The sequence below is a fragment of the Pygocentrus nattereri genome, chromosome 5 (assembly GCF_015220715.1).
Source record: "Pygocentrus nattereri isolate fPygNat1 chromosome 5, fPygNat1.pri, whole genome shotgun sequence".
Taxonomy (NCBI): Eukaryota; Metazoa; Chordata; class Actinopteri; order Characiformes; family Serrasalmidae; genus Pygocentrus; species Pygocentrus nattereri.
Window position 1 is genome coordinate 22,453,837 of NC_051215.1, and position 23,399 is coordinate 22,477,235.

Below are 23,399 nucleotides of genomic sequence, written 5' to 3' on the forward strand. Positions count from 1 at the left end.
ATATTTCAAGCTGATGCTCATTATTGCTGGAGAAGCCTGTTAGCTCTATCTTTTCGCCAAGACCTTTGATAAAACAAATGACCCCAACATGCACGTTGTTTAGTATGGTATCAGGCCTTTTAATAATAATAATAATAATAATAATAATAATAATAATAATAATAATAATAATAATAATTTAAGTAATTATTGAAGAGCTGTGTTTTTGGATGTTTATTAATAGTGAGCTCTGAGCTCGACTGTCTAATAAATGGTGAACTGAGTTCCACAGTTTAGAAGCAGAATAACAGAAAGAATCTCTCAATGTTTTCTGTAATTTACAAAATGTTTTGTAGGTCAGTATCTGCAAATCTAAGACCACATGCTGGGAAACAAAAGGACAGACATTTTGTGATGTCAGCGGTGCTTTAAGGTCATTTAAGGTCTTAACACCAGCAGCAGAGCTTTAAACTCTCTCTAAAAGATCCAGGCGATCAGTGCAGAGTGTAAACGGGGGTGATATGAGCTGTCTGTGCTGTGAGGATCCGTGCTGCTGTGTTCTGTACGAGCTGTAGAAGATGGATTATTTTCTTTATTAAAAATGAGTATTGCAGTGATCAGCTCTGCTTGTACTGGTTATACACTCGATTTTTGACTGCAAATATCAGGGCTAGAAGACCGTCATGAACAAACATCAAATCAACAAACGCCTCTTGCCGCCTCACTCTAAAGGCGTCATTGCCAAATATCAAATAAACAAACATTATGTCCTCACAAATATTTGGTCATTTTTGGTATTCTACCAAAACATTAATACTTTGTTTGATTCTCCAGACCAGGCTTCCAGCTCTAACAACTGTGATTAGGTGACTATGCAGTAGCTGTGACCGGCCTAGAGGACAGCGCAATTTAATTTCATCGTATCTTCATATACATTATGTGCTTCAGTACCAATGATTCACCAAACAGCCTGATAAGAAGTCTAATGTTGTTTTAAAGGTCAAGCACTAGGATTAATCTTTGTCTTTGTGCTTCAGAAGATCTTTCCCAACACTGCTACTCAGAACACTCAAGCTGTCTCAACGTCAGCAATAGTTAAGCACTGCAATGCACACAGACACACACCCACCCACAAATACAAACAAGTAAGCGGTGTGTGTGTGTGTGTGTATGTGTGTGTGTGTGTGTGTGTGTGTGTGTGTGTGTGTGTCTGGGGGCAGGGGGGGGTTATAATTCAGGCCCTGATCATTAGAAGCTGGTGCTATGGATATTTACCCAGAGGGTGCAATCAATATGGAAATGAGTTGGCAGAGGGAGCTGAGGAAAGGCATGTATTATTAACATTATTGTGGGGCTTATTTGTTAGCTGCCTTCAGTATCGTCGTAACAATGTTTACTGGCCCTGCAGTACAGGCTAGACCACAGCTCTCTCCTCTTTATGAGCTTCCCTGCTGGATAACGAAGTCGGGCTGCTTGCTGAGTGAGGCGAAGTTTCCAGACTAATTTCTCGACCTGAGGGGTGATAATAAGAATTGCACATGACTACAGGCAGACGGGCACGCACAGGGTGCAGCGTTCCATATGTACTGTTTATAGGACTTTGTGAAAGTCTTACACTGCAAAAAATGATCTTACATCAAATGAAACTATTTCAAATCTAAATATTATACTAATAACAGGCTGGTGCTGATGTGCAGAAGAGACAGGGAGACTGAGTGTTTCTTTATGGGTGAATCGATATGAAAGTGTAGCTCCACCAACTCAACGCCACTCATTTAACACGAGGAGGTGCTGCTTCCCTTTACAAAGCCAATGGCCATAATACTGTGACCTTTTCTGGTATTTATGCCACTTTAATATAGTAATTCTATGACTTTTTTCTTGAAATATTAGTTTTTTCCCCCTCAATATATTACAACCTTTTTTCAAGAAATAGTATGACTTTATAAAAGTAAAAATATTGGACTTCGAAAATAAACAGTGGCCATAAAACACTGTTGTACTATTATGCAGTAATGCTATTTGTTTTTAATCAAATATTAGGGTTTTTCTGAGTACTAAACACTCACTGCCCAAATAAGTATATTTCTTAACATTCTGGCAATTTTAGATTAAACAAAATGCAAGATGCACCTTCTGCCAATAAATAAATAAATAAATAAAAGCCATACTCAACTAAATTCTGGACAGCATCAATCTTACAGTTAGCTAACAGAATAAGCTATGGTCTTTGCTGAACAGATCAGAGGTCAAGCAAAAAAAAAAACACAACACACAATTGACCCAGACAGAAATGATCATCAGTAAAGTGAAACATGTGAGAGGGAAGATGAGGCCAGCTCAGGTGATGAGGACTCACTCAGAACAAGAGGCAGCTGATGGTGAGTCTAACAATAATAACGGAGATTAAATGTGCAGTGAGTGTCACTGGACTTGCTTATCAATAATTAATATTGTTGCTCTCTGTGTTTGTTATTTAAAGTTTAGGCAAATTATTAGGCCATCGTGTATGTCTGGGTTGGGCTAGTAGTGCCACTAAAGAGGTCTGACCCCCTCATGTTAAGCACAGCTCCACCACCACATTTGATTGGTCCTGATTAAGATTATTCTCATAAACCTGAAAGAAAAAAAATCTAAAATGACTAAATCTGAATGTTTTCTTTCTTTTTGACATACAAACAATGAAAATTGCCTCACAAAATGAACTTAAATGATCATTCCTGGCTGGTCTTTTGGTCCATTCTTCATGAAATTTACAAACAATATAAAGAGCAAGAGGTATTTTCAAAAAAGGGTGAAAAACTAAAAATATCAGTGGATACACTGCAGTAACGAGACTTGGGGTCAAAAAATAAATAAATAAATAAATTTCAAAACAGAAAATTTTTTTTGTAAGAATGACCTTGATGGATGAAAATAAGTGTGTACCCCCCCACCCCCCACTTCTTTACCAGTGCAGTAACGGTGGGGAAGTTCTTGGCCATCTCGCGCAGCAGTGTCCCTGTGCGGACGTCCCACAGCTCCAGAGGTTTGTCTCTGAACACCACCACCAGATACTGCCTACAGACGCCAACATAAACACAGACTGTCACATCATAAAAACAGCAGAGAATCAACACCAATCAAATAATTACACACACACACATATATGTAGGTTACATACTGTTACGGTAAGCAGTTACATGTGTTCTATATACAGTGAACAGTCTGTTGTATGGAAATTAAAAGGATGGGGTGGGAGGAGTCCTTGATGATACTGTGCGTTCTGCACACACAGCGCTGTTCACTATACTGTGGATAATTCTGCTTGATGTAATAAATGTGCTTTAAACTAACTAAATTATCTGCCAGTAAAATCAGATAATCTGACATATTAAAATAATTTCATTAATGTATCTAAATAAGTTAAACAATCTGATAATAGGCTTACAGCAGTCTCAACATGAGAAACATTACACATACTGACTAGATTTAAGATCATTTCACTTAATGTGAAAACTTCATTGGGTCTGCCAAGAGTGTCTCTTTAGAGTGCTGAGCTGGAGGGGCGACAGCAGATGAGAAGTTCTGTAAGTGTATATTAAATCACAACCCGAGTCCGAGGAAGCCTTTGGGAAGTCTGTGATTGGCTACTGAGGGAACGAAGAAGAAACTGTGTTTGTGCATCTTGCTCACTTTAGATGAGACACTTTAATCATCTCAATGGCTGGTTCATCATTCCCTCGCTCGCCTCGAAATGCAAAGCACCTTCCTGAGAGAGAGAGAGCGAGAGAGAGCGAGAGAGAGAGAGAAAGAGAAAGCGAGAGAGAGAGAAAGAAAGAAAGAAAGAAAGAAAGAAAGAAAGAAAGAAAGAAAGAAAGAAAGAAAGAATGAATAACAAATAATTAGATCTGATATTGAGATTTAGACGGCAGATTCAAAAATTAATCCTAACACTAAATAGTGCAGTTTGAATTTTTTTGCTTATCCTGTAAAGTTACCATTTTTGAGACATGAGGTTTTGTTCCAACAGCAGTGATATGTTACTGGATTTGAATGACTGCAATTAAAGCTGAAAAGTCTTGCATCAGTAATTCAGCCATATTCATATTCAGCAGTTCTCCATGTGCCGGAATCTGCACCGTATTATTTAAGGTGCTGCTACTGATATCTGAATTTAATCTCATGGGGAGCAAACTAGCTATAAGTACACCAGATTTCAAATCACCAAGGACATAAAAAATAAATAACGTGGAGGCAGCAGTATCATCTCTCAAAGACCTGCCAGGTTTGCTGACATCTAGCACAGCAGCAGGATTTATTTACATATACATGAGATACAGAAATCTGATTTAAAACATCTGGAAGGCAGTCAACATTTTTTTTTTGGAGGAGTTTGCAGAATAAAACTAGAATAACACTGACTGATACCCAACACACCAAAACTTTAGAAAATGCAAAATAAATAAACACATTTTGACGTACACCACTTGGCCAAAAAGTAACATCAATTGTATATGAGCTTGTTGGATGTCCCATTGCAAAACATGAGTATATACAGCTCTTTGCAGCTACAACAGCGTTCACTCTTCTGGGGAGCTTTCCACAAGATTTTGGTGTGCGTTTGTGGGAACTTGTCAAAAATTCAGTCAAAAGAGCATTTGTGAGGTCAGGTACTGATGTTGGATGAGAAGGCCTGGCTCATGTTCCAGTTCATCCCCAAGGTGTTCAGTGGGGTTGAGGTCAGGGCTCTGTGCAGGTCACCGCAGTTCCTCCACACCAAACTCCTCAAACCACGTCTTTATGGAGCTACTTATGGGGCTCAGCCATGCTGAAAAAGGAAAGGCTCTTCCCCAAACTGCTGACACAGCACTGGAAGCATAACGGTGTAAAACGTCTTTGTGCCATAGCATCAACATCACCCTTCACTTGAACTAAGGGGTCCACTTAACTTAACACTGAAAAACAGCCCCGGCCCATTATCCCTCCTCCACCAAACTTTACAGTTGGCTGCCTGCTCTGGGAGGTTGAGTGGTTTACCGTTTTGCAGCTGAGCTGTTGTTCCTCTTAGATGCTTTCATTTCACAATAATAACACTTACAGTTGACGGGGGCAGATCTAGCAGGGCAGAACTTACACAAACTGACTTGTAGACAGGTCCACATTTAAAGTCACTGAGCTCATCAGCACAACCCATTCTACTGCCAATGTTGTCGATAGAGACTGCATGACTGTGGCTCAAACACCTGAACTTAACAGTTAGGAGTGTCTGTATACTTTTGGCCATGTATTGTACTTTTATCTGACTGTATTTATGACAAAGTCATGGATTAGAATGAACTTCTTAAAACTGAATGTAAGCAAAAATTTCTTGCTTTTAATTGCCTCAAAGGCACAGATATCTTCATCTGTCATCACCCTGGCATCAATAGTGATGGGATTCTGGTAACACCTCTGCAATTGTAGAGTTATTTTTGACCCACGTTCTCTTTTGACATTCACATCAACTCCGTTGTTAAGACAGCTTTTTTCCATCTTCGTAACACTGTTCTTCTGCTCTGACTCAGCCAAGCAGACGTAGAAACACTTGTGCACGCATTAGTGACATCACACCTAAACTACTGCAGCGTTCTTCTATCAGGCCTCCCTGTCAAAACCCTCACTAGGTTACAGTATGTTTAAAACACCTCTACCAGGATCATCACCTTTTCAAGAACAATGACCACATTACCCCTGTCCTTGAGCAGTGGAAAGGTGCTAAATAAATACAAGTGATGATGATGATGACCAATCAGGCATAACATTATGATCACTTCCTTGTTTCCATGCCCACTGTCCATTTTATATTGGTGGACTTTGTAGTTCCACAATTATAGCCCATCTGTTTCTCTACATACTTTGTTAGCCCCCTTTTACCGTGTTCTTCAGTGGTCAGAACCCCGATGGACCCTCACAGAGCAGCTTCAGTGTCACTGCTAGACTGAGAATAGTCCACCAACCAAAAATATCCAGCCAACAGCATCATGTGACCACTGATGAAGGACTAGAGGATGACCAACACAAACTGTGCAGCAGCAGATGAGCTATCGTCTCTGACGTTACATCTACAAGGTGGACCGACAACGTAGGAGTGTCTAATAGAGCAGACAGTGAGTGGACACAATGTTAAAAACACCAGCAGCACTGCTGTATCTGATCCACTCATACCAGCACAACACACACTAACACACCTCCACCACGTCAGTGGTACTGCAGTGCTAAAAAATGATCCACCACCCAAATAGAACCTGCTCTGTGAGGGACCATGCAGGTCCTGACCACTGAAGAACAGGGTAAAAGGGGGCTAACAAAGTATCAGAGAAACAGATGGACTACAGTCTGTAACTGTAGAACTACAAAATGCAGCTATAGAGTAAGTGGAGCTGATAAAATGGACAATGAGCGTAGAAACAAGGAGGGGGTCAGAAAGTTATGCCTGATTATGCAAATGTGCTTCACCCTCAAAAAGCTTGTATGGTTTTGAACATGATACTGTATTGACTTAATTGCGTTTTGCATCGATTTACAAGCCACACCTGCAGGTTGACCTGAAACATTTGTACTTCCACCACTTTTGCCACTTGTGCCTATCTTTCTCAAACACCTCTAGCAAAAAACAGTGTCCTGCACTCCTCTGCAGGCTGAGTACATCTGTTCTCATTCCCAGTTTGTCAAGCATAACAGCAATGTGGGGTACAATGACATGGACAGTGATGAGCGTATATAACTCCTTCATTAGCAATTAAATTGAATAATGAATTAAATTAAATAGCAATGAAAAAATTCAGTGTAGAATCACTATTTAGAAAGAGGACCGGGAACATCCTGAATGTCCACTCAGATATATTTTCTAATCCTATTTCTAATACTATGTCTTATAAGGCTTTTCTACTGGGCACACTAATGGATACTGATCTCACATTTAGCCCGAGAGCCAAAAACAGTACTGACGTGGCAGAGAAAACTGCTCCCTCTCGCCTGAACAATTACTCCTGTCAAGGCAGAAGAGGCCGGACCAGCAGGTGTGAAGGCCGTCTATGGGGAAAAGGAGGTTCCCTCAGGTGTTGGCTTACCCAGAAACATTCCCAAGAGGGCTACATTAAATTCACAGCGTGATAGCGAGAGGGTGAAGTAGCAATTGGAGCGCTTCTGCAATGCACACACCAGCGCAAGCCCTCTGACTCTGACTTCATCACATAACGGACAGACACACACAGATCAGCTAACAGACGGACGGATGAACGGATGGATGGACGGACGGACATAGAACTTTATTGATTGCAGTCTTTCAGTAGCAAGACATTTATGTTGCACGTAAACAGATATATTACGCAGAAAAATAGAAAATAAAAATAAATCTGGACAGGGCAAAAGGCAAGAGAAATAAAACAGGAATGTATCTATTTGCATATTTACATGGCACATGAGACAGATTTGTTGTATTTACATGACCGCCGGCACTGAGAGGTATGAGGTAAACTAAAAGCACATATTATAGACATGACAGTTGCATCAATCAACTACATTTCAGGCATTTTATTCTTTTTCTGGAGGTCCTCGTACGATATCTGTGTGGTTTTATGTACCAAAAAACGATTTTTTTTAATAACCATTTACCACCCACATTATTCTCATCCTTTAGAACTAAACAAGCTTTGTTACGTTCACACGGCAGGAAAAAGTGACCCAAATCTGATTTTCTCACTAAATCCGATTTCTTCTTTGGCTGTTCACAATATCTTTAACATATGATCTGTATGCGACATCAGTCGGAACAGATCAGCTCCTAAACTGACCCACACGCTGATAGTCATGCTGCTTCACACGGATCATCCAGTGGACACTCCCGGAGGATCAGCTTCATCTTCACCAGCATCACAGGAGCCATCATGAAGCTTCACTGACTGACAGCTGGGCTCGTCACCCAGAATGTGTTCGAGCTGTAAAAAGGGCTCAGTCACTTCTTCGGTTCCTCGGATTCTTTAAACTTTGCCCTCAGACTTCTACCTGTTCTTTGGCACTGCAGCCGCGTTCAGACATTTCTTTAGAAATCTCTTTAAGCACGGAGGGTTTTGGATGAGTCTCTAATAGATTTTTGGTACAGAAACATCAGTATAAAGGTTTCTGAGTCTCAACAGTGCAAAATTATGACGAATGTTGAGTTGGATTGATGTAAAAGTCGTATGAATTCTGATCTGGCTGTTCCGACCACATATGAAAGCGTCTGAAAATGTCAGATTCAGTGTGCTTATCTGCTCACACTGACACACAGACAAACATCTGTATCACATATAAAGAAAAACATCAGATTTGGGCCACTTTTACCTGCTGTGTGAATAAAGCCTAAGACAGCCCTGATCAAACGACATGTTTTGTTGAGTTACTAAGTCAGAATGTTAATACATAATCTGCAGAGAAAATATAAAATCTAACTTCTGCACCAGCCACGTTCTCTGGGTATTTAAAGTTTTTTGGTTTGTTTCATGATAAACTTACAAAAGCTGTAAAAAAGGAGGTAGGGGTGGGCAATATATGGAAAGTACCGTCTTACAATAAATACAGACATTTATACGATGCATATCAATGTTTTCACAGATAAAATGCACTTGCGGTGCCACATTAAAAATGTTAAATTATTTTTATTGAACATCTCAGCCACGGCATTAAATACAAGTAACCAGGGCTAATTTTGCTCTCTTTGTAATGAAATAGATGGTTGGTCAGTGTTCCTTAAGTACTGATGATGTACAAGATGCTCAGAAAGGTGTATAATTCATCAAAATAACAAAAATCAATCACAATAATGAGAAAATATTGCCATACTGCTGAAATCTAACATATGAAATTAGCAGACAGAATCATGGCAGCAATACAGAAGCCACACGTAAACGACACTTTCCAAGCCTCTCCTTAATGATTTTACTGCCTTCCTAGCATCTCCTTAATTTCATTTATTGGCCACTAAAGTGTTTGTTTATTATTCTGCATGTCTGTATGTGCTCGGCTGAGGCTCTTGAGATGCAGGGCGTGTAGCGTGGCTGCTCATTAAGGCCCTGTTACAATGGAGACAGGGAGATAATATGGAGATGGAGCAGCCACATACAGTAAACAACAACAAAGTTGGGCTGATGAAGAGGGCCATGCCAGCGTCATAGTCTCACACAGACAAACCAAGACAGAGACTGAATGATCCAGAGATTTAGATGCTGAAACACAGCTGGGAATTTAGAACCACTGCTGTCATGGAACTGCTTCCAAGGTTTAGTAGGCATTACAGCAATGAGCCAAAACATTGACATTATGATTATATCTGTTGCTTGTCCTCCACACACTGCCAAAACAGCTCCGACCAGCTGAGGAATGGACTCCACAAGACCTCTGAAGGTGTCTTGTGGTGTCTGCCACAGCAGACATCAGCAGCAGATCCTTTAAATCCTATAAATTACGAGATGGAACCACTGCGGACTGGATTTCCTGTTGCAGCAGGGGCATCTGGAGGCCAGGGCAACAATTTGTACTCATGTTGCTCAAGCTGTTGCCAAACCGTGTGCAGTGTGGCAGGGTGCATTGTCCTGCTAAAAGAGGCCACTGCCATCAAGGGGTGAACCTGATCAGCGATGTTTAGCTAGGTGGTATGTATCAACTGACTTCCACATAAATGCCTGGACACGGTTTCCCAGTAGAATGTCTTTTTTCCACTTTTTTTTCTTTGTACCTTGTTGCACTGTATTGTTCCTGGAGGGACGTAATTTCACTCCACTGTGTACTTGTACAAAGACGGAATGACAATAAAAGCCTCTTGACTTGACTTTACAGTGCATCCTGATGCACCCTTTTCCCCAAATAAACACTGCACATGTACTTGGCCATCCACGTGATGTAAAAGAAAACAAGATCCATTGGACCATGTGGCCTTCTTGCAAGGTCCAGTTCTGAAGCTCCCGTGCCCATTGTAGGCTTTAATGATTGTCGAAAGGGGTCAGCATGTCCACTCTGATTAAGCAGAGTTACGCAGCCCTATATGTAGGCTTGTGTTAAGACACGTTCCTCCCATAACCATCACTGAACATTTCTGTTCAGGCCAGACAGCAAAGCCTTCATCACCTTCGCACATCGATGAACCTTGGGTATCCATCACTTGCTGGTTCATTCCTTGTCCCTTCTCGGTCGACTGTCAGTAGGTACTCACCACTTTGGATAGGGAGCCAACACACGCCTTGCCATTTCAGAGACCCAATGAGACTTAATGATTTAGCCCTTGTCAAAGTCCTGCACCACTTCACGCCTGACCAATTCTCCCACATTCAACACATCAGTTACAAAACCTGACTGTTCACTTAGCGTCTAATATACCCCAGAGGGTCACCTACACTGTTGTTACAAGATAATCAACATTATTCGTTTCATCTGTGAGTAGTATTCAGTCACCCTTCTAAATCATTGAATTCAGGTGTTCCAATCATTTCCATGGCCACAGGTGTATAAAACCAAGCACCTAGGCCTACAGACTGCTTCTACAAACAGTGAAACAATGGGTCGCTCTCAGGAGCTCAGTGAATTTCAGCATGGTACCATGATAGGATGCCACCTGTGCAACAAGTCCAGTCATGAAATTTCCTCACTACTAAATATTCCACAGTCAACTGTCAGTGGTATTATAACAAAGTGTAAGTGATTGGGAACAACAGCAACTCAGCCACAAAGTGGTCAGCCATGTAAAATGACAGAGCAGATGCTGAGTGCGCAGAGGCCACCATCTCTCAGCAGAGTCAATCACTACAGACCTCCAAACTTCATGTGGCCTTCAGATCAGCTCAACAACAGCGTAGAGAGCTTCATAGAATGGGTTTCCATGGCCAAGCAGCTAGAACTCTTAATGCTTCAGCAGACCAAGAGATTTTGGACAATTTCAAGCTCCCAACTTTGTGGGAACAGTTTGGGGACGGCCCCTTCCTGTTCCAACATGACTGCACACCGGTGCACAAGGCAAAGTCCATAAAGACATGGATGAGTGAGTTTGGTGTAGAAGAACTTGACTGGCCTGCACAGAGTCCTGACCTCAACCCGATAGAAGACCTTTGGGATGAATTAGAACGGAGACTGCGATCCAGGCCTTCTCGTCCAACATTAGTGTCTGACCTCACAAATGCACTTCTGGAAGAACGGTCAAAAATTCCCATAAACACACTTCTAACCCTTGTGGAAAGCCTTCCCAGAAGAGTTGAAGCTGTTATAGCTGCAAAGGGTGGGCCTGCATGATATTAAACCCTATGGATTAAGAATGGGATGTAACTCAAATTCCAACAGGTGTGTTTTGAGCATTCCTCAACTTTCCCAGTCTTTTTTTGCCCCTGTTCCAACTTTTTTCGAACATGTTGCAGGCATCAAATTCAAAATGAGTGAATATTTGCAAAAAACAATAAAGTTTATCCGTTTGAACATGAAATTTCTCGTCTTTGTAGTGTATTCAATTGAATATAGTCTGAAAAGGATTTGCAAATCATCGTATTCTGTTTTTATTTATGTTTTACACAACGTCCCAACTTCATTGGAATTGGGGTTGTACATGCAGGTATCTGCTTAGACTGTAGTCCATCTGTTTCTCTGATACTTTGTTAGCCCCCTTTTACCCTGTTCTTCAGTGGTCAGGATCCCCATGGACCCTCACAGAACAGGTACTATTTTAGTGGTGGCTCATTCTCAGCACTGCAGTAACACTTAAGTGGTGGAGGTGTGTTAGTGTGCGTTGCGCTGGTATGAGTGGATCAGACACAGCACTGCTGCTGGAGTTTTTGAACACCTGTCACAGCTGGACTGAGAATAGTCCAGCAACCAAAAAGATCCAGCCAACAGCGTCTTGTGGGCAGCGACTTGCGACCACTGATGAAGGACTAGAGGATGACCAACACAAACTGTGCAGCAGATGAGCTATCGTCTCTGACTTTACATCTACAAGGTGGACTGACAAGGTAAGAGTGTCTAATAGAGTGGACAGTGAGTGGACACAGTGTTTAAAAACTCCAGCAGCACTGCTGTGTCTGATCCACTCGTACCATTGCAACACACACAACAAACTTCCACCACATCAGTGTTACTGCAGTGCTGAGAATGTTCCACCACCCTAACAGTACCTGCTCTGATCAGGGTATGCCTGATCAGTGTAAGATGGAGCTGAAGTCGTGGTTAGAAATGAATTTGCTTATCAGAAACAATAAAAATAATTTACAAATCCTATTTTTAGACTGTCACTGTTTGAAAAACCTCATCCCCAACACAGACAGAACTGCTTGTCAACAACCAGAATAATGACACATGCATTGTGTCTGAAAGTGTTTGGAAGTACAGATCCAGCACAGCATATTTCATTAACGTCACATCCAGACTGATCTCCAATATCAGACAGTCACAATGAATCTATAAATCTTCCCTGAATGTTAAGCTGCAATAAATCATTCACAAATTGCAGTCCCTCTTGTCCCATTTCTTTAATGCTGCTATAAAAAAGCAGAAATAGTGAGCAGAGTGGGCCATCACCCTCCAGAGCACCATAAATATCATGCTAGCTGTCTTATCTCCCTCTGATTTGACTTTTTCCACTCGTTCTTTCCCTTGGTTTGTCCTCACATAGCCTCTCCATCGAACTTCTGCTCTCTCCATCTCTCTGAACAGCCTTTAATCCATTATTCCTATTCTGCCAAGCAGTCCGTCTCCTGTCAAACGCAGACTTCGTGCAATCACCTTCGTGAATCTTAATCTAAATGTCCACATGCTGAGGTGAGACTGGGATTAACATGAGACTGGAATGACAGCATTATGGCAGGGTGTCTTGTCAGGGTTGCTGTTTACAATGAAATTAAATGCATTTAAAAGCCTTTTTAAGACCTCAAAGAAGCAAAAATAATAGTTTCTACTAGTTAACCCACACATCAAAATATGGTATGTATCAATGTCTTTTTTTAAACTGATATTGTGAAAAACTTGAATCGATACAATAAGCTGAGGTCAGATTACCCTAAATATCTAATGGAAGAATAAGGCATTTTCATTTTGACCTCATTTCAATTTTTTTTTTAAAACAGGGAAATCCATCAATATTTCAAAAGTTCTGCATTATTCAATGGATAAGATCTAAACAGAGAGATTCAGAGTGGTTTGGTGTGAAATGGTTCAGATGTATTTACAGTGGTGATGACAGGAACCAGGGGTCGTCATAAACAAACATTTTATTTACTAGCCAGAACCACCAGTGAACCTACATGAGTCTTCTGAGCTTATATGAAATGCTGATGATGGAAAACCAAAAAAAAATAAAAATTTCCTTTGGGGATTATTTTGCTTACAGTGCCCTGCATACACCTTTTCAATGTTTAAAAATAAAAAAAAAAACTAATAAAAAAACAAACAAAAGAAAGGTTTCGGGTTAATTTTTTTATCTTCAAAGTATTATAAAGCACTATCTCAGGCATAAGGCAGAATATCTGTAGGCACTTTATGGTTTACAATGAAATATGCATCAACTTGGAAAAATCGGTATATTTTCCCTTTAAGACTTTATAAGAACTTTATAAGCCCTGGGTGTGTACTGATGGGTTAAAATAGGTTGGGTTTGCTTGCTCACCTGTGCGCAAGTCCACATGCTGAAGCTCATTCCTTACTAGGCCCATGTTGTTAGGAGCAGAGGTGGCGAAGGACAGGAAGCTGGTCAGACTAACCCACTCAATCCCTCTGCGGAAGGAAGAAAAGAAAGAGAGAAAGAGAGAGGGAGAGAGAGTGAGAGAGGGGGAGAGAGAGAGAAAGGGAGAGGGGGGGAGAGAAAAAGAAAGAAAGGGGAGAGAGAGAGAGAGAGAGAGAGAGAGAGAGAGAGAGAGAGAGGTTTCTTGTTCACACTTCAGTCATCAGAGCAGATGCATACTTTAAGACTTCAACCTAATCTTTATGGTGCCAATCCACAGCCTGCACTCACATACAAATGCATGCAAAAATCCAGGCACTCCACCAAATTACATGAGGCAAAAGGTAAACACCATATTTTTAACGGAACATTTTAGAAAATAACATTTTTCTGCAGTTGTTAATGGACAGTTACCTTACATGAGTTTTGAAGAAAATAAAAATAGCAAATGTGGCTCGTGCACAATTTTGGACACAGCTGCAAACACTCTGTGGGCCGCTAAGTATCTTTCTGATCCTGTTTTAGGAATTCCTCTCAGACTGTTTCTAGACCCTTAGGCTTTCTTGCAAGTTAAATGCACAGCATGTATAAGTTCTTCTCAGAGAAAGTTTTTTCAGTGAGGTGATTTCAAAAGCTTCACACTGCAAAAAATGGTGTCTGTCCAAGTGAAATGATCTTAAATCCAATCAACCTAATATTTCCCAGTTTGAGGTGTTTATACACTTATAAGATTCCCTTATTTAGTTCCAGACATTACTTATTTTAGGTAATTTTGTTAAGTTAAATAACCTCATTACATCGGCAGTTAGTTTTGCTGGTTTCATGCGCATTTCTTAAAACAAGCAACACTATCTGACAATACAGTGAGATTATTTTGCTTTATATAATTACGTATCAAGCTGAAATGTCTAGGAATAAAGTAAATAGTCTTAAATGTAGCTTACAACAACGGCACCGGGAGAAATATTAGATTTAATGACTACATTTAAGATCATTTTACTTGACAAGATAACATTTTTTATAGCACAGCTTGCATTTCTTGAAGTACTTCAATATGGATTTTGATGGTATTTTTTGGATCGTTGCCCTGCAGTAGTAACCAGCCCCTTTAATGTTGCTCACATTTGCTTCCAGAAAGTGTTGCTTTTCAGTAGAATCAATTATCCCATCTATCCAGGCAGTGTTTCCCACTGACTGCCACACAAATCCAAAGCCTAACAGATCCACCTCCATGCTTTACATTTGGCAAGGTGTTCTTTTCATCAAATACTCCTAAATTTCCTTCGGGATCAATAAAGTATCTATCTATCTATCTATCTATCTATCTATCTATCTATCTATGTATCTATCTATCTATCTATCTATCTACTGCTCCTTGATTTCATTTTTACTTCATCAGTCCACAGCACGAATCAAAAAATGTCTCTGGCCCATCTAGATGTTGTTCTGCACACAATTCTAAATGTTGCTGTTGTGATGAAGTCACAGGTGAGGTTGCCTGAGGTTGACTCGTCTATGCAGATCATGTTTGAACAAGCAAAGCTACACAATAGAATCGTGTAGCACCACTTCCATCAGGACTTTTGCGGTCATATGGGGGTTTTGCTTTGCCTTTCAGACACACGTGAGCAGTTCTATCTGAAAGTTTTCATGGTTATTTGATCAGGTGGGTCTGTAATCAGTCTAGAAAAGGACCCAGACCTTCCCGTGGAGCCATAAAAATTCATGATTTGTCTAAACTAAGTGGAGAAGACAATAAAAACAAAAGCAAAACTAAACAAAACAAAACAAAATAAAACTTAGTTCAGAACCTTTCCAAAGCTCTGGGGAGGCAGACGTGGGGAAGTGAGTGCTGAAGGGCTGTCGGCAGAGATCAGAGCGTGGAGAGAAGGAGTGTCTTTTCAGCACTGGCTGGGGATCCATCGTTGAGTACTAATGAGATGCTAAACGGCCACATGATTAATTAGCCCACTTTTCTCTGAAATATGCAAATGATATGGAAACGAAGCTCTCCATGGAACGAGGGCAGAGGACTCCAGCTAACTTTCATACTGTGTGTGTGTGCGTGTGTGTGTGTGCGTGTGTGTGTCTACAGACCGTGTGTGTCCATCATACTCCCACCAGCGGCGGGGAGTGACCCGAGAGAGAGAAAGAGAGATTGATGGCAAGTAGATGAAGGAGAGAAAACGACAGCATGAGGACTTCAGATAGAAAGAGAAATGAGATATCTACTTTGGAGCGTCTTAAAAGGACTTTCAAACTGAGATTTTAAAGAAACACTTTTCTCAAACGGGGTGACACTGTAGTAATGAATAAAAGCTAGGAAGCATCAGTTAGCACTATGTAAATGAGAATAAGTGTGAACATGGAAAGCACAGCAATACTTCATCAATATGTTCTATAATTTAGATTAAAATATTATATATATATATATATATATATATATATATATATATATATATATATATATAAAAATTTAAAGATAGATTAAATATTTTTATTAAATTACACAAGCGGAAAACAAATAATCAGTATATTTTGCATACTTGTTATTAGGGTTTTTATTCCAAAGCTCATCTTGAGGAAATCTGTTTTTTTGTAGTTATTATCCAACACCTGGTTTATCGAATCAATACTTCTGTTGATGAAACTGAACAAGAGAGAAGCCAAACCTGTGTTCTAACTGTATTTGCATAACATACGTTTTGCTGTTTTACTGTGTTTGTGACTTTCTTTACTAGGAAAAACATCCTGCCCAAAGAAATACTATATATGCACGCAAATGTTACATCAAATGACATATTTTGTTGATTTTCCTTTTAATTCTAAGTGAAAACAAGAACACGACACATTTTAATGAGAAATTACTGTTTATGTGCTGAACTTAACATATTATGGCACATTATTTTGAGCTTTTCTCCAATATGTTAAGCAAATATGTCAGCAAATGAAAAGAAACTGCACTAAAGAACAAAAAGTTCACTATTTATAGGCTTATTCGTACCTTCAGAGCAAAAAGTAATCAATCAGTCTCATCAGTAAGAGGGAATAGTCAACTTTAGTGAGCATGTGTTGCACTTAAAGTGCCTTGAGTGACTTTAAACTGAGTAAATCCAGGTAGAGTTTAGTCCCTGAAGGTACAAGCAATAATAGATGTACCCTCAAAGATACAACAGTGCCCTTAAGGTCCAGCTGTACACTTCAGATGAAGGTACATATTTGTACGCTGTCATAACGTCAATAAAAAAAGAAATGAAAGCCTGTAGACAGAAGAGGGTGTAGTGAGTTAGTGCAACTTAAAACACATAACTGTGGAGGAATATGATACAGAAGACCATAATGACAAGTATTTGTGCCCTGGATGATACAGTTTAGTGCCCTTTTTCTCAGAGTGAATGGCTAAATGTTAGAATGCACTACAGAAAATACAGAAGTTGGGAGTTCAATATGAAGCGGGACTCCTCAGTTAAAGCCTTGGACACTGGACGTGAGTGGAGACGCTACTCTAATGAGGAGAGGCCTGACACAAGAGAATGGATGGTGTTTGTTTCTAATCAATCGCTTAATGATATAATTGATTCAATCTCTGGCATAATTGTAAGGGTGAAATTGTTTCTTCGCTCATTAAGAGAATAGTAATTAATGAGAAGAGGGCTGCGGGCGCTCTCCCAAGCAGCTCACCAGCGGCAACCAGAGGATTAATCCTATCCCTTAGAAGCACAGAGGCGCCGGGATATCAAAGCCTGCTCGTTTAGTTTATTTTTCCAGGATAAGGCTCATAAAGTTTTTAATCCTCGTCTGAGACACCGAGGTTTTATCGATGTTGATGTGCTTCTCTAAGGGAAGCGGTGGTGAAGAAAGCGACCAAGACAACAGTTCTATATCAGAGGGGCTTTGATTAAAAGAGTCTCCAAATTCAGACTCTGATCTTTTAAAGATAATTTGTTCTTTATTGCAATTTTGATGCAAAAAAAAATCTGTATAAAAATGTAAAAGAAATATGGGTGTTTTTCTGCTGTTTGTAAGTTCAAAATAATCAAATACACACCTCATCTTTTGTCGTCATTTTTGGGTTCCATATTTATAATTATGTTCATGTTTCAAGAAGACACGTATAGCGCTGACTATGCAGATAGCAAAGCGCTATGGACCGAAAAGCATTACTGAAATGAGTCTTTTGTCTGTCTAGCTCAGAGGTCACAACCCAACTGTTAAGAGGAGTCATTTTGCCCTTTCAACGGGTTCCATTTGGGAGCCACAACATTTTATGTCCATTTTACCATCTTGGCTGTAAATGCTTCTCAGTACGTGCTGATGTGCTAAACGAAAAACAGAGACTTTGCTCTGCTTTAAGCTTTAGCTCAGCTAAACGTTCAACTTTTTTTTTACAAAGCTGAAGTCTCTTCTCATTCGCCGCTTCTTGTTCTAGTTTTTGGTCGAGTTGTTTGAGTGTCTCAGTATGTGTTAATGTGTTAATATACAATAGAAAATATAAAAGCCTCATAAGATAGAAAAATATAATGGCCTACACACGAAAATGCTGACTTACTATGTTTTGCTTTAAGCTTTAGCCAATCTATAATTGCTTTTCTCGCATCTCCAGCAAAAAACTTTTCCACAAAAATAGAACAGTTTATCACAAAATGTCTGAAAATGTGCGTTAAGAGGCTAAAGTCGCTTCTCATTCACCAGCTTCTTGTTTAAATTTTCTGGTTCCACCTTAAATAGCGCCTGAGGTGCCAGAATGTAACTGCTGCAATGTGTAAGGTGGAACAGGAAAATTCAAACAAGAATCTGGCAAACAAGAAACTCACTGCAGCTTCTTGACTTTTTAGTGTTGGTCAGTTTTTCGTTGCAGATTAAACATATCAGGATACAAGGTGGTCCATTCGTCTCCAAATTATCAATGTTCATCTTAAATCTTTTTCTTTGCATTTTGTTAGAAACTAGTTAGGCCTTTAGAAACTAGTTAGGCCGTTAGATTGTTGTCTGTGTTGCTATGTTGACCAGCAGTCTCCACGCCAACCTTCAGGGTTAAAGGGTGAATTAGCAGTTCTACATTAACTCCAGCGTTTAAGACCATTTATTGTTAAATTGTGTTGAATGATCAGCAGAGCTTTATTTTACTGTAAAGGAGGATTATTTTATTTTTATTTATTTTATTTTTACCTACTAAAGGGGCAGTCGTGGGCTGGAGGTTAGGGATCCAGCCTTGTGACCGGAAGGTCGCCGGTTCGATCCCCAGAGCCGACAGCACATGACTGAGGTGTCCTTGAGCAAGACACCTAACCCCCAACTGCTCCCCAGGCACTGCGGATTGGGCTGCCCACCGCTCTGGGCAAGTGTGCTCACTGCCCCCTAGTGTGTGTGTGCTCACTAGAGTGTATGTGGTGTTTCACTTCACAGATGGGTTAAATGCGGAGGTGAAATTTCCCCGTTGTGGGACTAATAAGGGTCTCTTAATCTTAATTCTGCTGTGGAGCCACAACAGGGCAGTAAATAAGCTGCATGTTACCAACCCATGGACTAGTAAAACAGACACGCTTAATCAGTGCTGCAGCCACATCAGCCCCTCGATTCCAGTTAAACCCCACACTCACACCTTCCACAGTATATTTAAAACAGTAACATACTAAAATGTGCGGGACTTTCAGAGCAGCTCCTGTGTTGTACTAACACTATGGGAAACAGGCTTTTCTCTAATATGGCCAGAAAAACCTGCAGTTGGGATAGGGGAACACATTAACAGATCTGCTGTTGAGCTGTCGAGTTTTAAACCTGGCTGTAAAACTGTTTAAATGGAAAAAAGAAAAAAAAAAACAGATGACCTGATGGCAGTACTCGGATAGCAATCACTGATTCCATCACTGACCCCAGCAAAGACAAGCCGCCTACGCTCTACTTTTTGCTAATTAGCGTTTTTAAAGCACTTAAAGAAATAAAAGTTAAATAATATAATATTAACCAGCCTAACATATTTTTAAAAAAATACTTCACCTGTTATTTTAATAATTGTTACTGCAAACATGCATTCATGAGGTAACTTGCATTACTAATAGTGTCCCTTGCTGGAGGAACTTCAGACTGCAAGTGAGTTCCAAAGCCGTATCTATTATATATACACATTATCTATCTATCCATCTAATATATATATATATATATATATATATATATATATATATATATATATACACACACACACACACACACACACATAAACACACACATTATATACATAATACATATATATATATATATATATATATATATATATATAGATAGATAGATAGATAGAGAGAGAGAGAGATGGATAAAATGTAAAATTATATTTCATTATATTCATAATTTAACTTGCCACATTTTTCTCAGGCAATAATTCTACTGTAGTCTTTTCAAAGACACATAATAAGCCACTGCTTTAAAAGTAAACATGAATAAAACATTATACGTAAACATTATTTAAATACTATTTAGCAAGCTGTTGAAATCTACATGAGTCCTCTTCAGTTCTCTGTCTTTTCTTTTTCACAACATGGCAAGTATCACCCTTTAAAGCACTGATATCCAATCACCTCACACTATCGCCAGGCATACTTGAATCTATACTTATTATGACTTAAAAAAAGATGCTACCAAATACAACAGAGAATATCATCATGAAGATTATATACTCCCTCTCCATGGATCACCACCTTATCGTGGTGGAGGGGTTTGTGTGCTTCAATGATCCTAGGAGCTATGTTGTCTGGAGTAAAAGCTCCTGGTAGGGTCTCCCATGGCAAACTGGTCCTAGGTGACAGGCCAGACAAAGTGTGATCCATAATCACCCCTATGAAAACAAGAAAGCAGGACTTGTGTACACACCCTGGAGCCAGGCCTGGGGGAGGGGCTCGCCAGCGAGCGTCTCCCCAGCCCGAAGGAGCTACATGAGTCCCCCCTCCCATCGACCCACCACCGATGGGAGGGGCAGTAGCAGGGGTTCGGTGCATTGTGGATTGGGCAGTGTCCGAAGGCGTGGGCCTTGGCGTTCTGATCCTCGGTTGCTGAAACTGGCTTTTGGAACTTGGAACGTTACCCCTTGATGGGGAAGGAGCCTGAGTGGGTGCGTGAGGTTGAGAAATACCGGCTAGATATAGTCTGGCTCACCTCAACACACAGCTTGGGCTCTGGGTCCAATCTCCTTGAGAGGGGCTGGACTTTATTCTTTTCTGGAGTTGCCCATGGTGAGAGGCGCCGGGCAGGTGTGGGCTTTCTCATAGCCCCTTGACTCGGCACCTGTATGTTGTGGTTTTCTCGAGTGGACGAGAGGGTAGCTTCCCTATGCCTTCGGGTTGGGGAACATTGTCTGTTCTTATGCACCGACTAGCAGTTCAGAGTACCCAGCCTTCCTAGAGTCCTTGGGAAGGGTGCTTGAAAGTACTCCTCCTGGAGACTCTATTGTCCTACTGGGGGACTTCAACGCTCACAGGGGCAACGACAGTGAGACCTGGAGGGGTGTGATTGGGAAGAATGGCCTCTCTGATCTGAACCCGAGTGGTGTTCAGTTTCTGGACTTCTGTGCAAACCACAGTTTGTCCATAACGAACACCATGTTTGAACACAAGGATGTCCACATGAGTGCACATGACACCCTAGGCCGCAGTTCAATGATTGACTTTGTAGTCGTGTCATCGTACTTGCGGCCATGTGTTTTGGACACTTGGGTAAAGAGAGGAGCTGAGCTGTCAACTGATCACCACCTGGTGGTGAGTTGGATCAGGTGGTGGGGGAAGATGCTGGTCAGACCAGGCAAGCCCAAACGTATAGTGAGGGTTTGCTGGGAAGGTCTGGCAGAAGAGCCTGTCAGATTGATCTTCAACTCACACCTCCGTCAGAACTTTGACCAGATATCGGGGGAGGTGAGGGACATTGACTCAGAATGGGCCAAGTGACTAAGTCGGCTCCAAAAAGATTCTGGCAAACCATCAGGCGACTCAGAAGGGGAAAGCAGTGTGCCACTAGCATTGCTGACTTCAAATGAAGACGTCATTGGGCGGTGGAAGGAATACTTTGAGGACATTCTCAATCCCAACAACACGTTCTCCAGTGAGGAGGCAGAGTCTGGGAACACGGGAATAGGCTTGTCCATTACTGAGGCCAAAGTCGCTAAGGTAGTTAAAAAGCTCCTTGTTGGCAGGGCTCCAGGGGTGGATGAGATCCGTCCCAAGTTCCTCAAGGCTCTGGATGTTGTGGGGCTGTCTTGGCTGACACGCCTTTTCAACAGTGCGTGGACATTGGGGGCGGTGCCACTGGATTGGCAGACTGGGGTGGTGGTGCCTCTTTTTAAAAAGGGGGACCGGAGGGTGTGTTCCTACTACAGAGGGAATCACACTCCTCAGCCTCCCTGGTAAGGTCTATGCAGGGATACTGGAGAATAGAGTCCAGCTTATAGTCGAACCTCAGATTCAGGAGGAGCAGTGCGGTTTCCGCCCTGGTCGTGGAACACTGGACCAACTCTTTACCCTCTCCAGGATTCTGGAGGTTTCATGGGAGTTTGCCCAACCAGTCCACATGTGCTTTGTGGATTTGGAGAAGGCATTCGATTGTGTTCCCCGGGGTATTCTGTGGGAGGTGCTTCGGGAGTACGAGGTACATGGCTCTTTGCTACGAGCCATTCATGCCCTGTACAAACAAAGCTGGAGTTTGGTTCGCATGGCCGGCAGTAAGTCAGACTCGTTCCCAGTGACAGTTGGACTCCGTCAGGGCTGCCCTTTGTCACCGATTCTATTCATAATAGAGGGTGTCCGGTTTGGTGACCTCAAGGTCACATTGCTGCTGTTTGCAGATGATGTGGTCCTATTGGGGACCTTAGGCCGTGAACTTCAGGTTTCGCTGGATTGGTTTGCAGCCGAGTGTGAAGAGGCCGGGATGAGGATCAGTACCTCCAAATCCGAGGCCATGGTTCTCAGGCGGGAAAAGGTGGAGAGCCCTCTCTGGGTCGGGGATGAGCTCTTGCCTCAAGTGGAGGAGTTTAAGTATCTCGGGGTCTTGCTCACGAGTGATGGTACAAGGGAGCGGGAGATTGACAGGTGGATTGGTGCTGGGTCAGCAGTGATGTGGGCTCTTTACCGGTCTGTTGTGGTAAAGAAAGAGCTGAGCCATAAGGCAAGGCTCTCGATTTACTGGTCGATCTACGTTCCCACCCTCACCTATGGTCATGAGCTTTGGGTAATGACCGAAAGAACGAGATCGCGAATACAAGCGGCCAAAATTAGTTTCCTCCGCAGGGTGTCTGGACTCTCCTTTAGAGATAGGGTGTGAAGTTCAGTCATCCGGGAGGGAATCGGAGTAGAGCCGCTGCTTCTTCATGTCGAGAGGAGCCAGCTGAAGTGGTTCGGGCATCTGGTTAGGATGCCTCCTGGACGCCTCCCTTGGGAGGTGTCACAGGCAAGTCCACCCAGGAGGAGACCCCGGGGAAGACCCAGCCCATGCTGGCATGACTATATCGCCCAGCTGGCCCGGGAGCGCCTCGGAATCCCCCCCAGGGAGCTAGTGGAAGTGGCTGGGGAAAGGGAGGTCTGGGCCTCATTGCTTAGGATGCTGCCCCCGCGACCCGAACCCCGGAGAAGCGGAAGATGATGGATGGGTGGATGGATGGAGTATATACTCAGGGATTCACATTAATGTGGTCAGTTCTAATAACAACCACATTTCTAAACAGATAAATGATAAATGATCAGACAGCAACATG

The 23,399-nt window shown here is 41.6% G+C and overlaps 1 protein-coding gene across 1 annotated transcript in view; it reads right to left on the minus strand.

The window, feature by feature from the left end:
* Positions 1-23,399, minus strand: part of wdr11 (WD repeat domain 11) — a 151,787-nt gene that overhangs the window by 58,513 nt on the left and 69,875 nt on the right. The window contains exons 12-14 of the mRNA XM_017694158.2: positions 13,616-13,722; positions 3,655-3,730; positions 2,931-3,039 (exon numbers count right to left, since the gene is read on the minus strand). Coding sequence (XP_017549647.1) covers positions 2,931-3,039; positions 3,655-3,730; positions 13,616-13,722 — 292 coding nt within the window. The remainder of the gene's footprint in view (positions 1-2,930; positions 3,040-3,654; positions 3,731-13,615; positions 13,723-23,399) is intronic.